General features: G+C 34.6%; 1 protein-coding gene across 1 annotated transcript; it reads left to right on the top strand.

Moving 5' to 3' along the window:
- The first annotated feature begins 681 nt into the window (after nt 1–681).
- Nucleotides 682–15,857, top strand: LOC106057007 (ribosome biogenesis protein NOP53-like). Its single transcript, XM_056024241.1, has 14 exons — nt 682–850; nt 4,945–5,021; nt 5,395–5,482; nt 6,822–6,973; nt 8,382–8,416; nt 8,633–8,728; nt 11,626–11,727; nt 11,930–12,091; nt 12,360–12,415; nt 13,404–13,525; nt 14,324–14,388; nt 14,542–14,618; nt 15,252–15,308; nt 15,797–15,857. Exons 1-14 carry the CDS (start codon nt 714–716, stop codon nt 15,801–15,803), a joined length of 1,233 nt encoding a protein of 410 aa, XP_055880216.1. The 5' UTR covers nt 682–713; the 3' UTR covers nt 15,804–15,857.
- The last annotated feature ends 6,225 nt before the right edge of the window (nt 15,858–22,082 follow it).

Here is a 22,082-nt window from a genome sequence, read left to right as displayed (position 1 = left end):
GGCGAAAAGAAAATCTTAATCGACCACCTGTGGACAATGGTAATGTTTGCCCTGGAGGTGGCAAAATATGTAGGTCACAGCTGGGGCTGCGTAGCCACAGGAAATACTGCACTCCTCACTAATCTTTGGACTCAAAGACAAGCCATAGTATTATTAGTATATATTATATATTTAATAATAATTTATATTATACTAATTATACTATAGGTCTATTAGTCTATACTATAGATCTATTATTAAATTCTATATTCTATTTTATCGTTATTAATATTATTTATATTATCAAATATTATGAGAATTATCTAGATTCTAGTCTAATTTAAAATAATTATCATTATCATCATGACTCATGAATACTCATGATCATTATCATTATTGACATTAATGATTAATTTAATTCATTATTTTTTTTTTTATGATTATTAATTTTGAGTCTAGAATTACTAGATTAGATTATTTAGAATATTTAGATCTATCATAATCAATTAATCATCTAAATCTAGTCTAAACCTTACAGAGTAATTAGACGATCTAGTCAATCTAGATCTAAATCTAGCTACAAATACTTAGATCTAGATCTAGAGTCGAGATCTATTTTGACAATTTTGTTGACTTTCAACTTTTATCGTCCTATTGATTGTATGAATGTGTTTTATTGTACCGGAAGTTTTTTTTAACTTTCGCTTTTCAGATCCAAAATTTTAATTTAAAAAATGTCGGATGTAAACAGTGCTCCAAAACTATCCAAAAAGCGTAAACTTGGAAAAAACAAAAAGAAATCATGGAGAGTTTCAAAAATCGAAGAAGTTGAAGATTTTCTTGACGATGAAAGGCGACAAATTCTAACAGGGTACACTGGATTTAATTAAAATTTATGTAATCTTTCATCTTTAAAATAGAACGGCCAAAAAGAAAAAAAAATTGCGAGGTGCACGTGTGCCGTAAATTACGGTAAATGATACTAGATCTAAATCTGATGACAACTAAAAACTAATCTAATGTTGTAATCACAATACTCTACTGATACTAACTACTCAGAACTGGTCTAGAGTCTCAGTCTAGAATAGACTCAGTAGTGAATAGTGGTTCAAATCAATAGTATGTCAATAGTCTAGGTCTAGGTCTAGACCAGGGGCGGACTGGGTATATCATAGTATATCATCGCCCGGCAAACGGGCAAATGCCCGGTGGGCCGGTACCAAATGGGCCGGTCTGGTCGCGACCAAAGAAAAAAAAATTTCAATGCAGACAACTTAAAAAAAAAAAAAAGTAACAGCAGCAAGACACAAAGGCCCGAACAGGTTGTTGTTTTTTTAAATTCTTATTACAATTAATTTTGTTTGAAATTGAAACAAGAATATCCACACACAAAAATACACTGTACGTATTGTCATTTGCAAAACGTTAGACCGTACTTTCTGCTATGCACGAGCGGCATGGACTGCTTTGAGGTTGTGTTTGCCCTAATCATTTTGCTGGTGGGCATGGGCCTTTGATGGCACTCCCATATATATTTTTTTTTTTGCTCCTTCCCTCCCCCGTCTTTTAATGGTTCCAATGAAATTTAACCAAAAAGAAGGATGAGAGAGGTTAAGTTACAAAACATTGATATAACGCAGCAAAAAAAAAATAATAATAATAAAAAGGCGCGACAATTAGCTCTTTAACAAAACTTAATAGAAATTAACTTTAACACATACACACAGCCGCGAAATTGCAAACCACCCAACTTATTCATAGCTCAATATGGGTATAAAGCTCTACTTTCTGCGATTTGAAAAGAAAAAGTAAGTTTCTTTTTGTTTATTTTTAATAACATAGAATCTAGATCTAAAAATACTACACTTAAGGCTTACAAAAAAAATATTTAATTAAAAAATAAATCTAAATCAATTTTTATACTATTAGATCTATAATTAATGGCAAACTTATGCTTAGTATGAAGTCATTAATGATGAAAATTATTACAATCATTACAATAATTTATATAGCGCTGTCACATCTGATATTTAATTTTAAATAATGGGTCATCATGGTATATTCATTTACAAATCGCGTTTATGAGAATGTACTAGGAGGAAGCAAGAGCTTTTCACATTAAGTAAGTGTCTCTCTAACCGTTCTGCTTTCTCTTATCTTTTAATGGATGGGTTGCCTGAGTCAGCCAGGAAAACCAATGATTTAGCATATTTTAAGTCACAGATCAACATGCATGACTAGAATGACACATGAAATGCGTAAGACGTAAAAATCGTATTTTTTGAAGAAACGTCTGTAATCTATAAGTAATACCAAAAAGCTTCAAACTCATTAGGCTGCTATTGTATTGTTTATAGTTTTCAGACTACATACATGTATAAATACAATTCATTATGTAATCCTACGAATGCATACATCCAGTTTTCGATGCGTTATCAAACTTTATATATTTTGTTAAGAATTAGGCTTACACCTATAATATAACACATGGGCGTAGCCGGGAGGGGAGGGTCTTCAAACCATCACTTGCCTCAGACCTCATTGTCTGAAAGGGAAACTTTACTTACTGCCCCAGTGCAGCTAACTTAAGCAAACTACAGTCACCAAATTTCAGGAGCGTAGCCAAAAGGGGTTTTGTGGTTTCCCTTCCCCCTCCAAAACAAAATCTAAAGCATTTTACTTTTTTCTACAAGTCGCTGGACTCCAGTGAATAGCAGCTTTGATTTTTTAATTTTTTAAAGCGGAAGAGTAGCAAGCTAATTGCACTGTAGATACTTCAGAATATGCATTTTTAATGCTTAAAATAACGGAAATAATGCTTGGTTCCGGGGCTTTGCCCCGGACCCCACTGGGGGAAGCTCACAGCGCTCCCCCGGACTCCATAGCTGCCCTTTGGCGGTGTGTACAGTCTTTCCACTAATTATAGGAAGAGAGTATTCTAGGGTAGAAAAAACGTTTGAAAGAATGAAAGATCAGAAAGTGATGAAGATTAATTACATATATACACACACACACACATATATTTATATATATAAATTGCGGAGTGGGGTAAAAATCCCCCCCATCCCCCACCGAAAATATATGACATGCCATTTGTGGGCCGGTTTATATGGTAATGCCCGGGCCGATTTTGATACCCAGTCCGCCCCTGGTCTAGACTCTAGACTATATAAGTATTATATAGATCTTGATCTAGCTAGGTCACTCTAGCCCTAGCTAGATTTAGATGATAGAATAGATTATAGACTAGATCTAAATCTAGATCTAACAATCTATATAACTCTAATTGAATTATTCTAAATCCCTCCCCGCCCCTTTTTAAATTTTTATTTACTCTAGATTATAAATTATAGATAAAGATTAGTTCTCCATCCCATCTCTACCAGAATTTAAGTTAAATGCTATTTTAGTATTTAAATAATTTTAAAGTCGGGTTTTGTGAAAAGTCAAAGGACAAAGTCCAATTATTATTATAGTTACAGAAAATGTGATCCTCTGTTTGGGATCCCTCAACTGAAGAAAACATTTTAAAAAACTAGATCTAGAATATTTCTAGAATCTAGAACAAATACAAAAAGAGCAGTGAGATTTATAATCTAACAAACGAATATTTAATTCCAATTAGATTAGAAAGAGTAAAACCATTGAAAAATCACTAAATATAGAAACTTCAGGACAAAAGAATAAAAAGTAAAGTAGCTATAAAAACTATTGACTATAGATATATCTAAGACATAAACTAACATTAAACAACAATTTACAATAACTATAACAAAACCTAATGAAATACTCAGAACTAGTCGACCCGTGGCGTAGAATTCACTGCTATTTAGTAACGGGTCTCGTGAGCACTTCCTGAAAGACACACTGTTCAAATGGGGTGGGGGGCAAACAACTGTGTGTGCATGTCTGGAGATCGAGGAAGGTGAGGATGTGAGCGGGAGGAGGTGTCCCACATGTTTGGGCGACGTAGAAAATTGTAGAAGATTACTTGTTCTCCCTCACCCCTCTTCTTTTTTCTGAGCCGCACTCTCAGTCGCCGCAAAAGTTACGTGGGGTAACTCTAGTCCAACTTGCAGAAATAAAAGAGTTTCCATGACTTTTTCATCAAGAGTTAGAGAGTCAGTGTGCATGTGTGGTGTCCCGCATGGTAGGGCGACAGAGAATTATATATATATAATATTATATATATATATACAGATGACACAAAGATAGAGGTGCATTTTATTTCTTAATTCCATACGCTAGAACTAATTCTTACAAGTGCTCATACTTCCCTAGTGCCATTAGATAATGGAATGGTTTGCCAGAATCAGCCAGGAAAACCAATGACTGTCATTTTCATTTGGAGCCACCTAATTCACTTTGCCTAGGGCCTCCAATAATCTAAGGCCTGCCCTGATGTTGAAATAAGGTTTAGAGCTCTAAATTAGGAGTAGGACCTTAAAGAGCATGTTCCTTTGTGAAGTTAAGATTTTATTAGTTACACCCTCTCTTGATCTACTCCTTGAGTGGCAAGAGGGTACGCAGGTCTAAGGTTTTATGTTAATGATTTTTTGGTCTTATACTCAGTAAGGCTGGAGCTTAAGATTTTAAACTTGTATATTATATGTATTTAAAATGACTAAATGTCCTTACAAGATGTCATTTTCATAAAAAGAATGTTTTACTTTGTCATTAGATAGGGCATTACATAAAAAAAATTTTCAACTTTTGTCATTAGATGGGGCATTCTATAAAAGTTAGAATGTCCACCATAGTCATTAGTAAAAGGCATTTTAAAAAGAAGGTTCATCTTAGTTACAGTAAGGACATTCCATAAAAAATGTTCTCATTTGTACCTATCGTAAGATTCTGACTGTTTCAAACTAACTATTCAGAAAAGTTTTTTAATGACTTTAATTCCTAGCTTGATAGAAAATAATTAAAGAAACATGTTTGCATGATTATAATTTTATTTCTCAGAGGATTAGTGACAGAAAAAACAGATGAAACTTTGTTTGTTATTGACAAGAAAGCAAAAGAAGACACTCCTTCATCTGGTAAGAAATACTTCTTTTTTTATGTCATAATAAAGGTTGAAAAAATTTTGTTTATTTCTTAATGGACCTGACTGAACATAGTAGTGAAGAGTGAGTTTTCAAATTTGACAGAAATATATATAATTCATTATATTATGTGGAGCTCAAAGTAAAGATTTTTATAAGCTGAGGAAGTGTATTGTATTTAGTCGTCAGTTCTTTCCTTGAGTTCTAGTTGACAGAGTTCATTCTTTTCTAAATAGGTACCTAGCTATAACTCCTTACAGCACTCAATTTAGTCTGTCAATCAAAAAATAATATTGAACACTATTTCAATTTACAACTTTATGGTTGAAATGTTACAAATCATATAGTTTCCTTTTCCCGTTTTCAGAGACAAAGTCAAGAAAGAGTTTTCGGAACAGACCGTTAAATTGTGTTGCTTTACTTCAACCTGATCCACATAGTAAAGTGGTGCGAAAGTAAGCATGTCTTCCTTTAAATATTGTCTACTTGCTCAACTGTGCATTTAGTGTGCAAATTATATATTATATATACTACATACTAATGTTATAATGTTATAAGGCTGGATGAATACCTCCCTGCTAGAAAACTAGTGGATGGTTGGAGATGCAGAAGACGTATCCAGATGCAGTCTTTTATGCATCATGCCACTAGACTATCTGATGAAGCTGGCCTCTCCACCAACCGACAAAACATTCAACGCTTTCATCCCCTTCCCTCTTGGTGTCGCCCAACAACCCCAGACATACGCTTGAAATTAGTAGACCCTAATGCCACTAAGCAAAGCCGTTCATCTAACGACCTTTAAATCCTATCTCTGGAGACCATTAATACCTTCAAGCCCAGTGCTATTTTTGCATACACTGATGGATCGGCATCAATAGATTCTGGAAGAGCAGGCTATGGAGCCTACATCGACTTTCTTGGCTCTCACACAGTCAAAATCTTTGGACCATGGGGTAGTGTTTGCAGTTTTGATGCAGAGACCATGGCAGTCTGTGAAGCCTTAAAAGTCATTGACTCTCAACTTGGCGAGGGACATTTGAGGGCAACACAGATTGTTGTGGTCACTGACTCAAAATCTGTACTACATGCTTTGCAAAGCCCCGGACCATGGCCCCCCAATATCAACACTGTCATCATAGCTTCACATAACGTCAAACAACGCTATGGCACCCCTGTAATAATGCAGTGGGTACCGAGTCACATAGGTGTGACTGGCAACACTATCGCAGACTCTTTGGCCCACCAGGGAGGGCAAATTCCACCCACTGATCAGGCTGTAAGCTTTCATCAAGCCCTGGCTATAATACAAAAAACAGAAATGGAAAAGTGGTTTGAGTGCTGGGACAAGTCCCAAAAAGCCCGTGGAGTCTGGGAGCGCATGAGGCGTCCTGACCGCACTTCCCCGTGGTGGAGGCTGTCCAGGCCTGAGCAAGCTATTATAGCACAGTGCAGGACAGGCCACTGTCCTGTTGGCTCATATTTCTCGCGGCTATGGCCAAATTTCGATTCACGGTGCCCTCGCTGCGGGGAAGAAGAGGAAACCGTGCCTCATATTCTGTTTGACTGCCCCAGACTTGCTGATCTCAGTCTCGACAGGTCTGGGAAACCCAAAATTCTCGACCTGTATGGCGACATTCATGCACTACGCAAGACAGCAGGGTTTCTGTCCAGGGCTTTTGCAAGAGAGGATTTGAGCCTCTCAAGCCCTCACTCTAATGGAGTTTGATGATGATGATGATGAATGTTATAATATTATAGTTATTAGTTGTTTTGTTTTGACTTTTTGATCAGGCCAGATGATGTGACATTTCAAAAAGGAAAGAAAAGAACCCAGAGACTAATTGAACGCACTAAAGCTCTAACACAGGCACGCTTGTTAAAGAAACAGAAAAGACCTGTAACAGAAAAACTAGCTCCTACTGGAAATGAAGATTTGTGGTCAGGTATGCAGGAAGGCAAAGGCAATTTGTCTTAAGATTTGTGTGGTTTGGTCATAAATCTATGATTTAGTCAAGCTGTAGAATTTTGAAATCAGGGGTGATTTTATTTAAATTATGAAAATTAAGAATCAGTGATGGGAATTTTTGGAAAAAATTTTTGGAGTTCAGAAAATTTCATCAGATCCTTTGCTCGGACAAAAATTCATATTTTTCCTTTAGATATTTATCTGACTGAAAAACATCAGATTTTTTTATATAAAGTCATATTTTTCCCCCATCTAAGACTTGATTGATGCACATTTTTTTTTTTGGACTAATTTAGATCTGTAATAAAATTCAATTCTGAAGGAATTGGGATTAGATATAGATCTAAACATAGACCTTGATTTTTCTTGAACTAACTAAATTCTAGACTGACTTTACATGTATACTTAGAATACTACCTTTACTATTTTAACTGTGAATAGACCTTGTTTTTAATGATTAAACTGTATAGAATTTAGCCCTTGTTATTGTAAAGGGAGAGTGATTCTTAAGAATTACGGGCACGACATGGCCTAAATTGTGCCGATGTGCCTAAACTCAAAACTCAAACTAGATCTAGATTGATTAAGTAGTAAGACTAAAAGTCTGATTCTAGATATTGATCTAGTCAATCTAGATCAAGATTATGATCACCTGCTGAGAGATTTTGACTAGATAGAGATCAGGTTAGATCTAGGTCTAGATTTTATTGACAATGAATTATAATATTTAATGGTCACAAATCTTCTGGAAGCAAAACGAAATTTACAGCTTAGCACTCAGATTAGTAGACAATAGCATTAGATCTAGAGATGTAGATTAAATATATATAATGATTATTCTAGATACAGATCTGTTTTAAAAGCCCATTGTGGCAATGCCATGTTTTGATTTTAAAGCGTGGAACATTAATTCTTATAATTGTTTGAGAGAAAAGTTCTTACAGTACCAGTAAAGCATTAATCTCTTATTGAATGTTCAGACTGTCTGGACCAGATATAAAACTAGATCTAGATACCAGGTGTAAAAGAAGAAAAGAAGCTCTGTCCTCTAAATGTACAAACAATAGTGCCTTGCTTGCATTTTGTGTGGAGTAAAGCTCATGTAGTATTAAGTGTAATTAATTTGTAACATTGTTTAAAGGAAATACTAAATATAATTAATTTCTACAGAATTTAAAAAGAATTCAACAACTTGTTATTTAGGTCGCTACGACATGGTGTTGTAGAAAATTTCCAAAAATTTTTATAAAGTCTGCTATCTAATGTTGTATTTGCATTTTTAAAAAATATATTAGGAATACCTTTAGTGTTAAATTTTGTTAATTAGGTTCAGTACCACCTTAATCTTGTGCATTTTTGAAAATCATATTTTTTATTTTTTCAAGATGATGCCAATGACTCGAGTCAACCAAAAGCTAAGGTAAATTTTTTAAATTCAAAGTTTGTATTTCAATCTAGATATAATTAACCCAATATTTGCCTATTGCATTAGGAATCTACCATAAAAAGTTATCCTACCACAATAGGTGCTATTGGGTTAATTTTTACCTTTTTTTTTCCATTAGCTTGACAAGTGTAATAATATTGTAGATTAATATCTAATAGTCAATTTATTTATATTTCTACTTCAATATAGCGCCCCAAGACTGCTTCCAAAAAACCAAGCGCTTTGTCAGCTACTCCTTTTCCTCACCCTGGGACCTCCATAAATCCTGCTTTTGAAGACCATCAGGTATATTATAAGTTAATTTAAGTAGGTAAAGAAAAATTTCAAAACCTTCAAGGGCAACTTTTATTGGTGATAAATAACTCATAGTTATTTCAGATATCTCAAGGCAGTATTAATAGTGTTATTTTAAGAGAGTAAATATTTATTTCATATACCTCAAGTTAGTAAATATTTATTTCATATACCTCAAGTTAGTAAATAGTTATTTCATATACCTCAAGTTAGTAAATAGTTATTTCATATACCTCAAGATAGTAGAGTTATTTCATATACCCTGTGTGAGTGAATATTTATTACATATACCTCAAGATAGTAGATAGTTATTTCATATACCCTGTGTGAGTGAATAGTTATTTCATATACCTAAAGATAGTAAATAGTTATTTCTTATACCTCAAGATAGTAAATAGTTATTTCATACAGCTTGTGTGAGTGAATAGTTATTACATATTCCTCAAGATAGAACATAGTTATTTCATATACCCTGTGTGAGTGAATAGTTATTTCATGTACCTCAATATAGTAGATAGTTATTTCATATATCCTGTGTGAGTGAATAGTTATTTCATATACCTCAAGATAGTAAATAGTTATTTCATACACCCTGTTTGAGTGAATAGTTATTACATATTCCTCAAGGTAGTAAATAGTTATTACATATACCTCAAGATAGTAAATAGTTATTTCATACACCCTGTTTGAGTGAATAGTTATTACATATACCTCAAGATCGGTAGGTGACGTTTTGGCGCTGCCGTTTTGGTGACGGGGCGTTTTGGCGCGAGCCGTTTTGGCGCGAGATATCATTTTACGATAATTTAATAAGCACGTAGCTTTTTTTTTAATGAACCCTTGAATTCCAGCGATTTAGGCAAATAAACATGGTGTCTATGTATACTTAACTTAAAGTATTTTGAGAAACATGGTACATGTATTATATTTTTACTTATTATTAGCAATTGTTTGGTATGTATAGCTGGAGATACCATACAGTCATTAAATAAACCAATGTTAATGTAAACAAATAATTGCATCAATTTTTAGTCTATCATCGTTTCATTTTGTTTTTAATTTTAAAGTAATATCTTAAAAACTTTTTTGAAAATAAAAGTGTGCCTCTTAATAAACACACATACACAAGCCAAAATGTTATTAAAGAAAATGATGTGAAAAACAAACACACATTTACATTTAGGACGTGAAAAATATGTCTTAACACAAACACTCATGCAAAACATAGATATGAATAATTCTTTTAAAAGAAATAATACAATAAACGTCCATAATGTATTTCGGGCCAAAACGGCTCGCGCCAAAATAGCAGCGCCAAAACGTCCTGCTTCGCTCATGATAGTAGATAGTCATTTCATATACCCTATGTGAGTTAATAGTTATTTCTTATACCTCAAGATAGTAAATAGTTATTTCATACACCCTGTTTAAGTGAATAGTTATTACATATTCCTCAAGGTAGTAAATAGTTATTACATATACCTCAAGATAGTAAATAGTTATTTCATACACCCTGTTTGAGTGAATATTTATTACATATACCTCAAGATAGTAAATAGTTATTTCATACACCCTGTTTGAGTGAATAGTTATTACATATTCCTCAAGGTAGTAAATAGTTATTACATATACCTCAAGATAGTAAATAATTATTTCATACACCCTGTTTGAGTGAATAGTTATTTCATGTACCTCAATATAGTAGATAGTTATTTCATATACCCTGTGTGAATAGTTATTTCATATACATCAAGATGGTAGATAGTTATTTCATATACTTTGTGTGAGTCAATAGTTATTTCATATACCTCAAGATAGTAGATAGTTATTTTATATACCTCAAGATAGCAAATAGTTATTTCATATACCTCAAGATAGTAAATAGTTATTTCATACACCCTGTTTGAGTGAATAGTTATTACATATACCTCAAGGTAGTAAATAGTTATTACATATACCTCAAGATAGTAAATAGTTATTTCATACACCCTGTTTGAGTGAATAGTTATTATATATACCTCAAGATAGTAGATAGTCATTTCATATACCCTATGTGAGTGAATAGTTATTTCATATACCTCAAGATAGTAGATAGTTATTTTATATACCTCAAGATAGTAAATAGTTATTTCATATACCTCAAGATAGTAGATAGTTATTTTATATACCTCAAGATAGTAAATAGTTATTTCATATACCTCAAGATAGTAGATAGTTATTTCATATACTTCAAGATAGTAGATAGTCATTTCATATACCCTGTGTAACATAGTTATTTCATATAGCTTGTGAAAGTAAATAGTTCATATAGCTCAAGAAAGGTAAATGACTAATTGGTATTGCTGCTTATTGTTGACATTCAAGTATTTTTTTGTGAGATCAGATTTTAATATTTTGTAAATAAACTGAAAACTGCTTCTGGGGAGATGGGGGTTATTAACCTCGGTTGGCTACCCAGCTAGGATATTGAAACTCTGAATCCAATCCTCCACTGCCTTGGAAATAAACACAAACATTTGAAAGGCTTTGAGAGTTTCTAATGAGAAAAAATCAGCCCTGGTGAACCTTAAGAGCTATTATCACACTGCGCTACACTCTGGCAGACGCTTCTGACCCTAAACAGTATCGGCTATTGCCATTCCTTTGGACCCAACAGCTGTGTGGAGAGGGGAAAACTGTTCAACAACATTCCAGCCTTAGCCAATGTCCTGCTTTTCTTGTCCTCCATAACTAATGACTGACTCAGGCCAATGAAAATAATTGTCTGTTAAAAATGTTTTAATCATTCATATCGACGTAAACTGTAACATACTCAGACTGTAGCCATTGTTCATTAATTTGAATACAATATACTATCTTATTGATCTTACAATATTTTTTTTCTCTAGGCTTTGCTTTCATTGGCCCATCAGAAAGAAGTTCAGAAAGTTAAAAAAGAGAAAAAGTTGTACAACTCTCTTGATGCTAAGTTTCCTTCTTCAGTGGATGAGGTAAAGAGTTTTCTTAGGTTGTTGACAGTTTATAAACTTTAATTTTTTTTTTAAATTCCATATTCCTTTAAAAGATTTTTTCTAAAAAAATAATTAAAAAATAACAGTTTAATATATTGTCTATGTTTGTATGTTGAATCTTATCTGTACCCCCAATGATTTCTACTTAATGTTCTCCCTTTTTTCCCCTCATCCCACTCAGTCAACATATTTAGTGGAGATGTCTGCTGGTCTAATAGATGATTTTGATAATGAATCTGAAGATGAGAATGATACAGGATTTATTTCAGCCAATCCCCCAGTCAGAAGAGAAGACAGAAAAACAAGGAAACAGAAACGAATGAAAAAGGACTTGGAAATTCAGGTCAAAAGAAATCTTTCAAACATTTGTTTAAGTAAATATCTAGACATTATAAAATCAGCTGTTCTAGTCAATTAATTAAACTTAAAAAAAAAATAGTCTTCTTAACTAGCTGTTAGATATAAAATATAATTAACTAAAGTCTTTGAACTGTGTTGAGTATTAGTAACTTATCTAAACATATCTAAGCTTTTTATACTAACAGGTTAAATATTTTTATATAATTTTAATTAACAGAATTTCATTTTTCAATTTTTAAAAACTTCAATAGGCCAAAGAAAAGTTAAAGGAAGAAGTGATTAAAAAAAGAGAGAACATGGTTCTAAGGTTTGTTTTAGTCAAAGTGACTTCAGTGTAAAACAAAAATTAACTTGTTTTCCCTTTCTTCAAAACTCTCAGTAGTTGCTTTGGTTAGTTTGTTTTTAAACAAAAAGACTCACTATGTTATTGTGACTGGCTGATGAAATTCTAGCCAGTATATGATAACGTTGTGAACCTAGGCAAGCAACTCCATGAAAGGGAATCAAGGTGAATTAAGATTTGTATTTATGATGGAGAATGATGTTGAGATGACATCAAATATATATATATATACTGTTTGTTATTAGCTTCCCTCTTGAACAAAAAGTCTCAATACAAAATATTGCATTTTGGCTCTGTTGAGAAGGATGATGAAAATGTGCAGAGTCCTAACACTACTAAACTTGATCATCAAATTTGTCATCCTTTCACATCTCTTCACTATTGTCTCTTTGTCAGTGGTAACAAACATACACAGTACACCTCCTCTGCCACATATTCCTATTTCTTGTCTGCTTCCCATCAAGGGCAAAACTCTCCTAAGAAAACACTACTTATTGCTGTACTGTGAATGATGCACACCTTGTGCACTTTTGATGGCGGTGGGCAAAATGTTATTTAGATATTCTCTACTTCCCACTCTATCCTTGAAATCAAAATAAGAAGCTAATGTTAAATTGTAACTGTGAAAGCCTAGTGATCTCCTTAGATCTTATGCTGTAATGATATGCTAGAAATAAGAACATCCTGATTTTTTGTCTTTTTGAATTTCTTTTTTTTAGCTCCCTGCAATAGGACTTACTTTACAATGCTTTTCTTACTGGTCACCTTCAACTCTTTTGTCATTCTGAGATTTTTGTTGTTTTTTAGCATTCTTAAATGTGACAATGCTTCTTGGAATTCTTATCTTGCTTTGAATTGTTTCAACGTTGTGATACTTTTATCTCTCATCATTCTTTATTATTTTGAAATTTAAAAAAAGCTTATGATTGTTTTATAATTTAAAATTTGGCAGATTGCCTTCAATCAAATCAGAAATTAATAAACAAGAAAGACTGAGAAAAGAAAGAGAAGCCCTAAAGTTGAAGCAGCAAGAAGAAGAAAAGTTCAAGACCAGACGTCTTGGCTCCATAAAATATCCTTTGTTTTCAGTTTTAAATGGCATCTATAGTAAATCTCATATTTTATAGATCCAGCTTCCTAAATAAGCATTGCTGTATTGATTAATTCTTCTGGTATACATTTTTTGTGTGGTTATGATGTTATATGGCATATAACTCTAAGATGTAAATGCTGAATACCAGTTCATCTGCTTCTTCTGCTACCAAGGGTGTTGTGTAGCCGGCACAACATTTGTTACTTTTTTCAACTAATGTTAGATACCCATTAGAGCTAATGGGACTTAGGATTAGACTAGTCTTTATTTTATTACAATTCAGAAGAGCGCTACACTAGGAAAATTGTGTAATCACTGCATAATTCTAAATCACTACATAGTTCTAACACTCAATAAGGCTGGAAGTCCTAAAATAAATGATGGGCTTAATTTCAGTTGTGAATGCATTTCTTAGACAATAAAAATTCTGATCACAACATAGAATACAATTTTTATCAACACATATAAATTTTTTATTTTGTATCATTACATTAATATCAATCTTTGGTATGGGAAATGCTGCTTCCTGATTATTCTTTTAATATTGTATGATTTTTTTTTACTGGGATGCAGCCACATATTTAAACGATTAGTTAAAAAAAAAAAAAAAGACTTGTGAATTGATGTAAAAAGCAAAAAAAAACTATGGGTTTCTTCGATAAATAGAGGAATGACTTCCTCATAAAATTGTTAGTTCACAACACTAAGATGTTTTAGCAACTTTAATGTTATGCACATGTCATTTGTTTGAATCAGTTGTTTCCTTAATGATTTCACATTTGAAGAACCTGATCTTGATTTGAAACTTTCTACTGAGCTGACAGCATCTTACAGAGAATTGAAGGTATTTTTATTACTGATACAAATGATTTATGTGCCATAAATTGTTATGCTATTAGTTTATATCAAGCAAATAGAGTTAGAGTGAGATTTGGTACACAATAACTGATATATCCTACTAATAGTTTTATCTGACTTTAATACTTGTGTATTTCAGCCTGAGGGTCAGCCCATTGTTGACATTTTCAAGAGCATCCAGCGGAGAAATATTGTGGAACCCAGGGTCAAACAAAGGTAAGGAAATAATTTTTGCATAGCTGGGGGGATTACTGGTTGATGTCTTAGCACATCAGAATGTGAAGATAACGGACTTGATTGGGTTCCACCACAACTTCATGTTTTTTTAAATTCTTGCTTAAGTCATCAAGGGAGGTAAGAAAACAATACAAAGAGAATTAGTTCTCTGTGATCTTATCTCATCCTTAATAGAGCATTGAAGTGAGTAGTTGACTGTCCTTCATTCTCTTTATAGTGGTCACTCAATAGGATAATGTGTATCATGTGCAGAAGTTTCTATACTTTTGTGTGCAGAAGTTTCTATACTTTTGTATTAACACTAATAACCTGGACATTTCTTAGGCTTGTACTGCTATTGTAGTGAACTTTAAATAAAATATTTTTGACACAATTCTTTCCAAGCAATTATAATTTTGACTTCATATTAGTATTTTGACTTAAGCAGTTCTTGTAAAAATGTAAAGATCATGTTATTCTGATGTTTGGTATTGGTAGGATAAAAATGGTTGGGTGTTACATCAAGCTTGTCTTGAGTTTTGATTTACAATCAGCTAAATATCACATTTGATTGTTTTCGTTCAAGTCTAATCTCTCATTCAGTACTTTCAGTTGAAACCTTGTTTGTTTCAGAATGAAGAGGAAGTACAAACCAAAAGTATTTATCAAGAAAAGTCATAAAGCAGTCAAGTAAGTTTAGAAATAATTTATATTGGCTTTCTGTATTTTTATGTTTGTTTTTGTTAGTGCCTGCAGGTTTTTAGTCTAAATCTAACTTTATGTAATTGAACACATCTATTTCATGGTTAATTTAGCATTTGGGTTTCATTAAAATGGCTTTAAGTTTTAGGCTATGATTTTATTTTGTTCTGAATTTATTGATTTCCTCTAGCATTCTGTATAAAGAAACTTTGTCAATAACTTTTTGTTTAGGTCAGTGTAGCCCAACCTAACCTTTATTTTTGGCCGGGGTGGGGTACATATTTATCTCAGACGCATGCCATGTGACTGCAAAAAAATCCTCAAGACAAATGAAATGATCCTTTGCAACTTTATTATACACTACGTGGCTATGAGAAGATAATTCAAGGGGACATCCCAGCACTAGGTATTTATTTATGCACCATCTTAGAGGTTTGTTTTTCTTCGTTAATGAAATTTTGTTTTGTTTGTTTCAGGTTGTGAACTTGTTGCTGTTGTATATAGAGTCAAATGTTGAAGTAAACAGATAAATGCAAATTTTTTTTTTTGTTCATTGATTTAGTACTAGAATGTGACAATGTTTAGGTATACCTTTGTAGAGGCTCCAAAAAGAGTTAATCCAAAGGCACTTGAGATTCTTGAGCAAAGAAGGATTTTCTCGGTGGCCAGAAATTGTAAACATTTACAAAAGCTCAACCTTTGATCATTTAATCATTTTTATTACATGGGGGTCATGGTTCCTTGAGTCACTGCTGGGTTCCCCTTGCCATGGTTAGGGCTGAGCACCATGAGAGACTCCTTTGTATTCCTAGACTTACCTCCTCATAACCAAATCCAACTTACTTTGCAATGCATGGTCTAGAAATGTATTTTAAAATGAAATACTTAGTAGATAGAAAATTTTCATCTAATTTTTTATTACAAGAATCAAAAAATGAAAATGGTCAGAAGTGTACAAAGTAAAAATACAATTTTCATAGTTTGAATGGCATCAGAATGAATCCTACAACAATAGCAATGTTAAGAAAAAAATTGTAGAGTTATAACTCTAAACTTTAGTTTTTCTTTCTCTTTAAAAAAAAGCCTCAATGACTGATCTATTAATTTCACTCATCTATTAGTTTGACTGATCTATTGGTTTAACTGATCTAGTTTGACTTGTTTTATTGCAAGAACTGATCTATTGGTTTAACTGATCTAGTTTGACTTGTTTTATTGCAAGAACTGATCCATTGGTTTAACTGATCTAGTTTGACTTGTTTTATTGCAAGAACTGATCTATTGGTTTAACTGATCTAGTTTGACTTGTTTTATTGCAAGAACTGATCTATTGGTTTAACTGATCTAGTTTGACTTGTTTTATTGCAAGAACTGATCTATTGGTATGTCCGATTAACTAACTAGTAGAAGGAATAAGTTATAAACACACACACACACAAAAGATGTCTGCCGCACGACCAATAACATTGATTTTAGAATGATAATGGTAGGCAAGTTAATTGTAGGTAGAAAGCTTATATCAACTCTGGTAATAAGTTTGTACACGTTATTTCTCCCATGCCAAATCTCAGATCAAGCTAAAATTTTGAACAATTATTTCATGTATCTAACAAAACAAGAATCAATTTTAAAAAATTAAAATTAACCAATTAGTTAACTTTTGATAATTTAGTTTATTTGATATCAAATAAAGGAAAGAACTTGTAATTGACTGATGTGGTGGTATAAGTTGAAGTAGTCCCCTTCATACTTTGTAAGTCACTGCTTTTACGTTTGAAACTAAACTATACAAAAATCAAGAATGTGTTGATAAGCTTTGTGTTTTAAAAATGTTTGTTGATCATTTTATGTGTGCACTTTTTAGCACTACAAAACTAAGCTCTTCCGTTTGTCACACAACATCATGTCAATAAGAAGGAAACATTTCACTCTAGGACTTGCAACTTATTTGAAACAATACAACTAACTAGAGGTAATAGAGAAGGATTGCTATGAAGATCAACTGCCAGCCATTGTTTTACAATTAGAGCTTTTTTTTTTTCCAATTAGTTGGCAACATTGAAGTTCAATTTAGCGTCCTTGACATTGTGTGGTTGAACTTGAACATGATCAACTAATAATGCTAAGTCTAAATTTATTTTTTTTTGCTTCACATTTTCGCCTGAAATCAATTTTTTTTTTTAAAAGCTAGAAATGGTTTTAAAAGCCAAGGGAGCTAAAAAAAAACAACTTTGTATGAGCCTAGAGATTATTTTAGAATCTATATGCAGATGACAGTATATAAAAGGGAATAAATCTAAAATTTCGAAGTACATTAACTCTCTTTCTTTCGTCTCTATCTCATTGGATTTATTATTCCAATTGATGCATTGTGTTTCTAAACTTAGCGTACCGGTATTATATTTATTTGTGATTCAAAATTGTGATCATAGAATATTCAATTCACGAACTCCCTGCTATGCTTCCATAGTTTGTCACTAGACTTGCTTCTGGGAGATTTTAAATAAATATTAACGCGGGACACGTCTGGAAGTAGAGTGATCTCCATATTGAACGACAAACTTTCAGTGAGCTAACGTCTGGAAGTAGAGTGATCTCCGTATGGAACGACAAACTTTCAGTGAGCTAACGTCTGGAAGTAGAGTGATCTCCGTATTGAACGACAAACTTTCAATGAGCTAACGTCTGGAAGTAGAGTGATCTCCATATTGAACGACAAACTTTCAATGAGCTAACGTCTGGAAGTAGAGTGATCTCCGTATTGAACGACAAACTTTCAATGAGCTAACGTCTGGAAGTAGAGTGATCTCCATATTGAACGACAAACTTTCAGTGAGCTAACGTCTGGAAGTAGAGTGATCTCCATATTGAACGACAAACTTTCAGTGAGCTAACGTCTGGAAGTAGAGTGATCTCCGTATTGAACGACAAACTTTCAGTGAGCTAACGTCTGGAAGTAGAGTGATCTCCATATTGAACGACAAACTTTCAATGAGCTAACGTCTGGAAGTAGAGTGATCTCCATATTGAACGACAAACTTTCAGTGAGCTAACGTCTGGAAGTAGAGTGATCTCCGTATGGAACGACAAACTTTCAGTGAGCTAACGTCTGGAAGTAGAGTGATCTCCGTATTGAACGACAAACTTTCAGTGAGCTAACGTCTGGAAGTAGAGTGATCTCCATATTGAACGACAAACTTTCAGTGAGCTAACGTCTGGAAGTAGAGTGATCTCCGTATTGAACGACAAACTTTCAGTGAGCTAACGTCTGGAAGTAGAGTGATCTCCATATTGAACGACAAACTTTCAATGAGCTAACGTCTGGAAGTAGAGTGATCTCCATATTGAACGACAAACTTTCAGTGAGCTAACGTCTGGAAGTAGAGTGATCTCCGTATGGAACGACAAACTTTCAGTGAGCTAACGTCTGGAAGTAGAGTGATCTCCGTATGGAACGACAAACTTTCAATGAGCTAACGTCTGGAAGTAGAGTGATCTCCATATTGAACGACAAACTTTCAATGAGCTAACGTCTGGAAGTAGAGTGATCTCCGTATGGAACGACAAACTTTCAGTGAGCTAACGTCTGGAAGTAGAGTGATCTCCGTATGGAACGACAAACTTTCAATGAGCTAACGTCTGGAAGTAGAGTGATCTCCATATTGAACGACAAACTTTCAGTGAGCTAACGTCTGGAAGTAGAGTGATCTCCATATTGAACGACAAACTTTCAGTGAGCTAACGTCTGGAAGTAGAGTGATCTCCGTATGGAACGACAAACTTTCAATGAGCTAACGTCTGGAAGTAGAGTGATCTCCGTATGGAACGACAAACTTTCAATGAGCTAACGTCTGGAAGTAGAGTGATCTCCATATTGAACGACAAACTTTCAGTGAGCTAACGTCTGGAAGTAGAGTGATCTCCGTATGGAACGACAAACTTTCAATGAGCTAACGTCTGGAAGTAGAGTGATCTCCATATTGAACGACAAACTTTCAGTGAGCTAACGTCTGGAAGTAGAGTGATCTCCGTATGGAACGACAAACTTTCAATGAGCTAACGTCTGGAAGTAGAGTGATCTCCGTATGGAACGACAAACTTTCAATGAGCTAACGTCTGGAAGTAGAGTGATCTCCGTATGGAACGACAAACTTTCAGTGAGCTAACGTCTGGAAGTAGAGTGATCTCCGTATTGAACGACAAACTTTCAGTGAGCTAACGTCTGGAAGTAGAGTGATCTCCGTATGGAACGACAAACTTTCAGTGAGCTAACGTCTGGAAGTAGAGTGATCTCCGTATGGAACGACAAACTTTCAATGAGCTAACGTCTGGAAGTAGAGTGATCTCCGTATGGAACGACAAACTTTCAATGAGCTAACGTCTGGAAGTAGAGTGATCTCCGTATGGAACGACAAACTTTCAATGAGCTAACGTCTGGAAGTAGAGTGATCTCCGTATGGAACGACAAACTTTCAATGAGCTAACGTCTGGAAGTAGAGTGATCTCCGTATGGAACGACAAACTTTCAATGAGCTAACGTCTGGAAGTAGAGTGATCTCCGTATGGAACGACAAACTTTCAATGAGCTAACGTCTGGAAGTAGAGTGATCTCCGTATTGAACGACAAACTTTCAATGAGCTAACGTCTGGAAGTAGAGTGATCTCCATATTGAACGACAAACTTTCAGTGAGCTAACGTCTGGAAGTAGAGTGATCTCCGTATGGAACGACAAACTTTCAATGAGCTAACGTCTGGAAGTAGAGTGATCTCCGTATGGAACGACAAACTTTCAGTGAGCTAACGTCTGGAAGTAGAGTGATCTCCGTATGGAACGACAAACTTTCAATGAGCTAACGTCTGGAAGTAGAGTGATCTCCGTATGGAACGACAAACTTTCAATGAGCTAACGTCTGGAAGTAGAGTGATCTCCATATTGAACGACAAACTTTCAGTGAGCTAACGTCTGGAAGTAGAGTGATCTCCGTATTGAACGACAAACTTTCAGTGAGCTAACGTCTGGAAGTAGAGTGATCTCCGTATGGAACGACAAACTTTCAATGAGCTAACGTCTGGAAGTAGAGTGATCTCCGTATTGAACGACAAACTTTCAGTGAGCTAACGTCTGGAAGTAGAGTGATCTCCGTATGGAACGACAAACTTTCAATGAGCTAACGTCTGGAAGTAGAGTGATCTCCGTATGGAACGACAAACTTTCAATGAGCTAACGTCTGGAAGTAGAGTGATCTCCATATTGAACGACAAACTTTCAATGAGCTAACGTCTGGAAGTAGAGTGATCTCCGTATGGAACGACAAACTTTCAATGAGCTAACGTCTGGAAGTAGAGTGATCTCCGTATTGAACGACAAACTTTCAGTGAGCTAACGTCTGGAAGTAGAGTGATCTCCGTATGGAACGACAAACTTTCAATGAGCTAACGTCTGGAAGTAGAGTGATCTCCGTATGGAACGACAAACTTTCAATGAGCTAACGTCTGGAAGTAGAGTGATCTCCGTATGGAACGACAAACTTTCAATGAGCTAACGTCTGGAAGTAGAGTGATCTCCATATTGAACGACAAACTTTCAATGAGCTAACGTCTGGAAGTAGAGTGATCTCCATATTGAACGACAAACTTTCAATGAGCTAACGTCTGGAAGTGACAAGATTTTGTCAAGTGAACACTTGACACGTTACACAGCACACATTGCTACTTCAAATACCATCCCTTGTTGTTGTTTTCTTTTCAGATTTTGACTATGTTTCAATTACTAGATTGACACATCTAATGCGTATTACCTTTCTTTTTAAAGTAACGTCTGTAATCTTCAAGATAAGATACCGAGTCCCTCCCCCCCCCCCCCCCCCCCAAATCCTTTTGAAATAGAATGCGATTTCAGGACTTGATCCCAAGCATTTGCGTGGACGGCATAAATGAATGCTTCATTGAAATGGATATTGGATAAAAATAAGACAATCATTAATCATTTTAATATTTATAGACCAGCATGTACCATCTTAAGGGCGAGATCCAGCTGGTGTAAAATTATAACTGTAGGCTCCTATTACTGAATGGAACCAAACCAGTATCGTAACTCTGGATACTCTTATATTGTTACACTAGTCATTGGCCACCACTCACCACGCCTGTAATGTACAATATAGATCTAGATGTTTGGAACTACGTTCCCATTTCAATGAGAAGATTAAGTCAAGTTCCCCTTTCAGACCTTGCAATCTATAGGGCAGATGATGTAAAGGTCTTCTGTTTCGGTTAACGGGGTTGTCATGTGGCCAGCACAACGACCAGCCGCCTTTACTTTGCCCAACTAATGTCAGGTATTCATTAGAGTTGGGTGGACTCGGAGGCGTCCAAAGATCCCGAAAGTGAAAATCCCAGAATTCACCAGGATTCGAACCCGGGACCCTAGTTCGAAAGCCAAGCGCTCTACCGCTCAGCCATCCGGGTGTCATTTAAAAAAACTAATTTCAAGACAGAGGCAGCCTTAGCTGTAGATGTATACGCGGGGCCCAGGGCAAGTGTCATATGCCAAATTATACCTGTTCTCATTAACGGTCTTATATTAGTATGATGGGCTGACGGTGACAAAATCTATCATTCGCAGTTGCCCTAGTCGCCATCCCTAGAATCAATTTGTGTAGGCACCTATTAATGCCTCTCTGTCCCCTTTTTACAATACTGAGCAGCCTACCCATGAAAACTGAAAAGGTTTATTATAGTGTGAAGATAGATTTTCGATC

The sequence above is a fragment of the Biomphalaria glabrata genome, chromosome 3, assembly GCF_947242115.1.
Source record: "Biomphalaria glabrata chromosome 3, xgBioGlab47.1, whole genome shotgun sequence".
NCBI lineage: Eukaryota > Metazoa > Mollusca > Gastropoda > Planorbidae > Biomphalaria > Biomphalaria glabrata.
The sequence above is the reverse complement of the archived record's forward strand: the minus strand, read 5'-3'. Positions and strand labels throughout refer to the sequence as shown.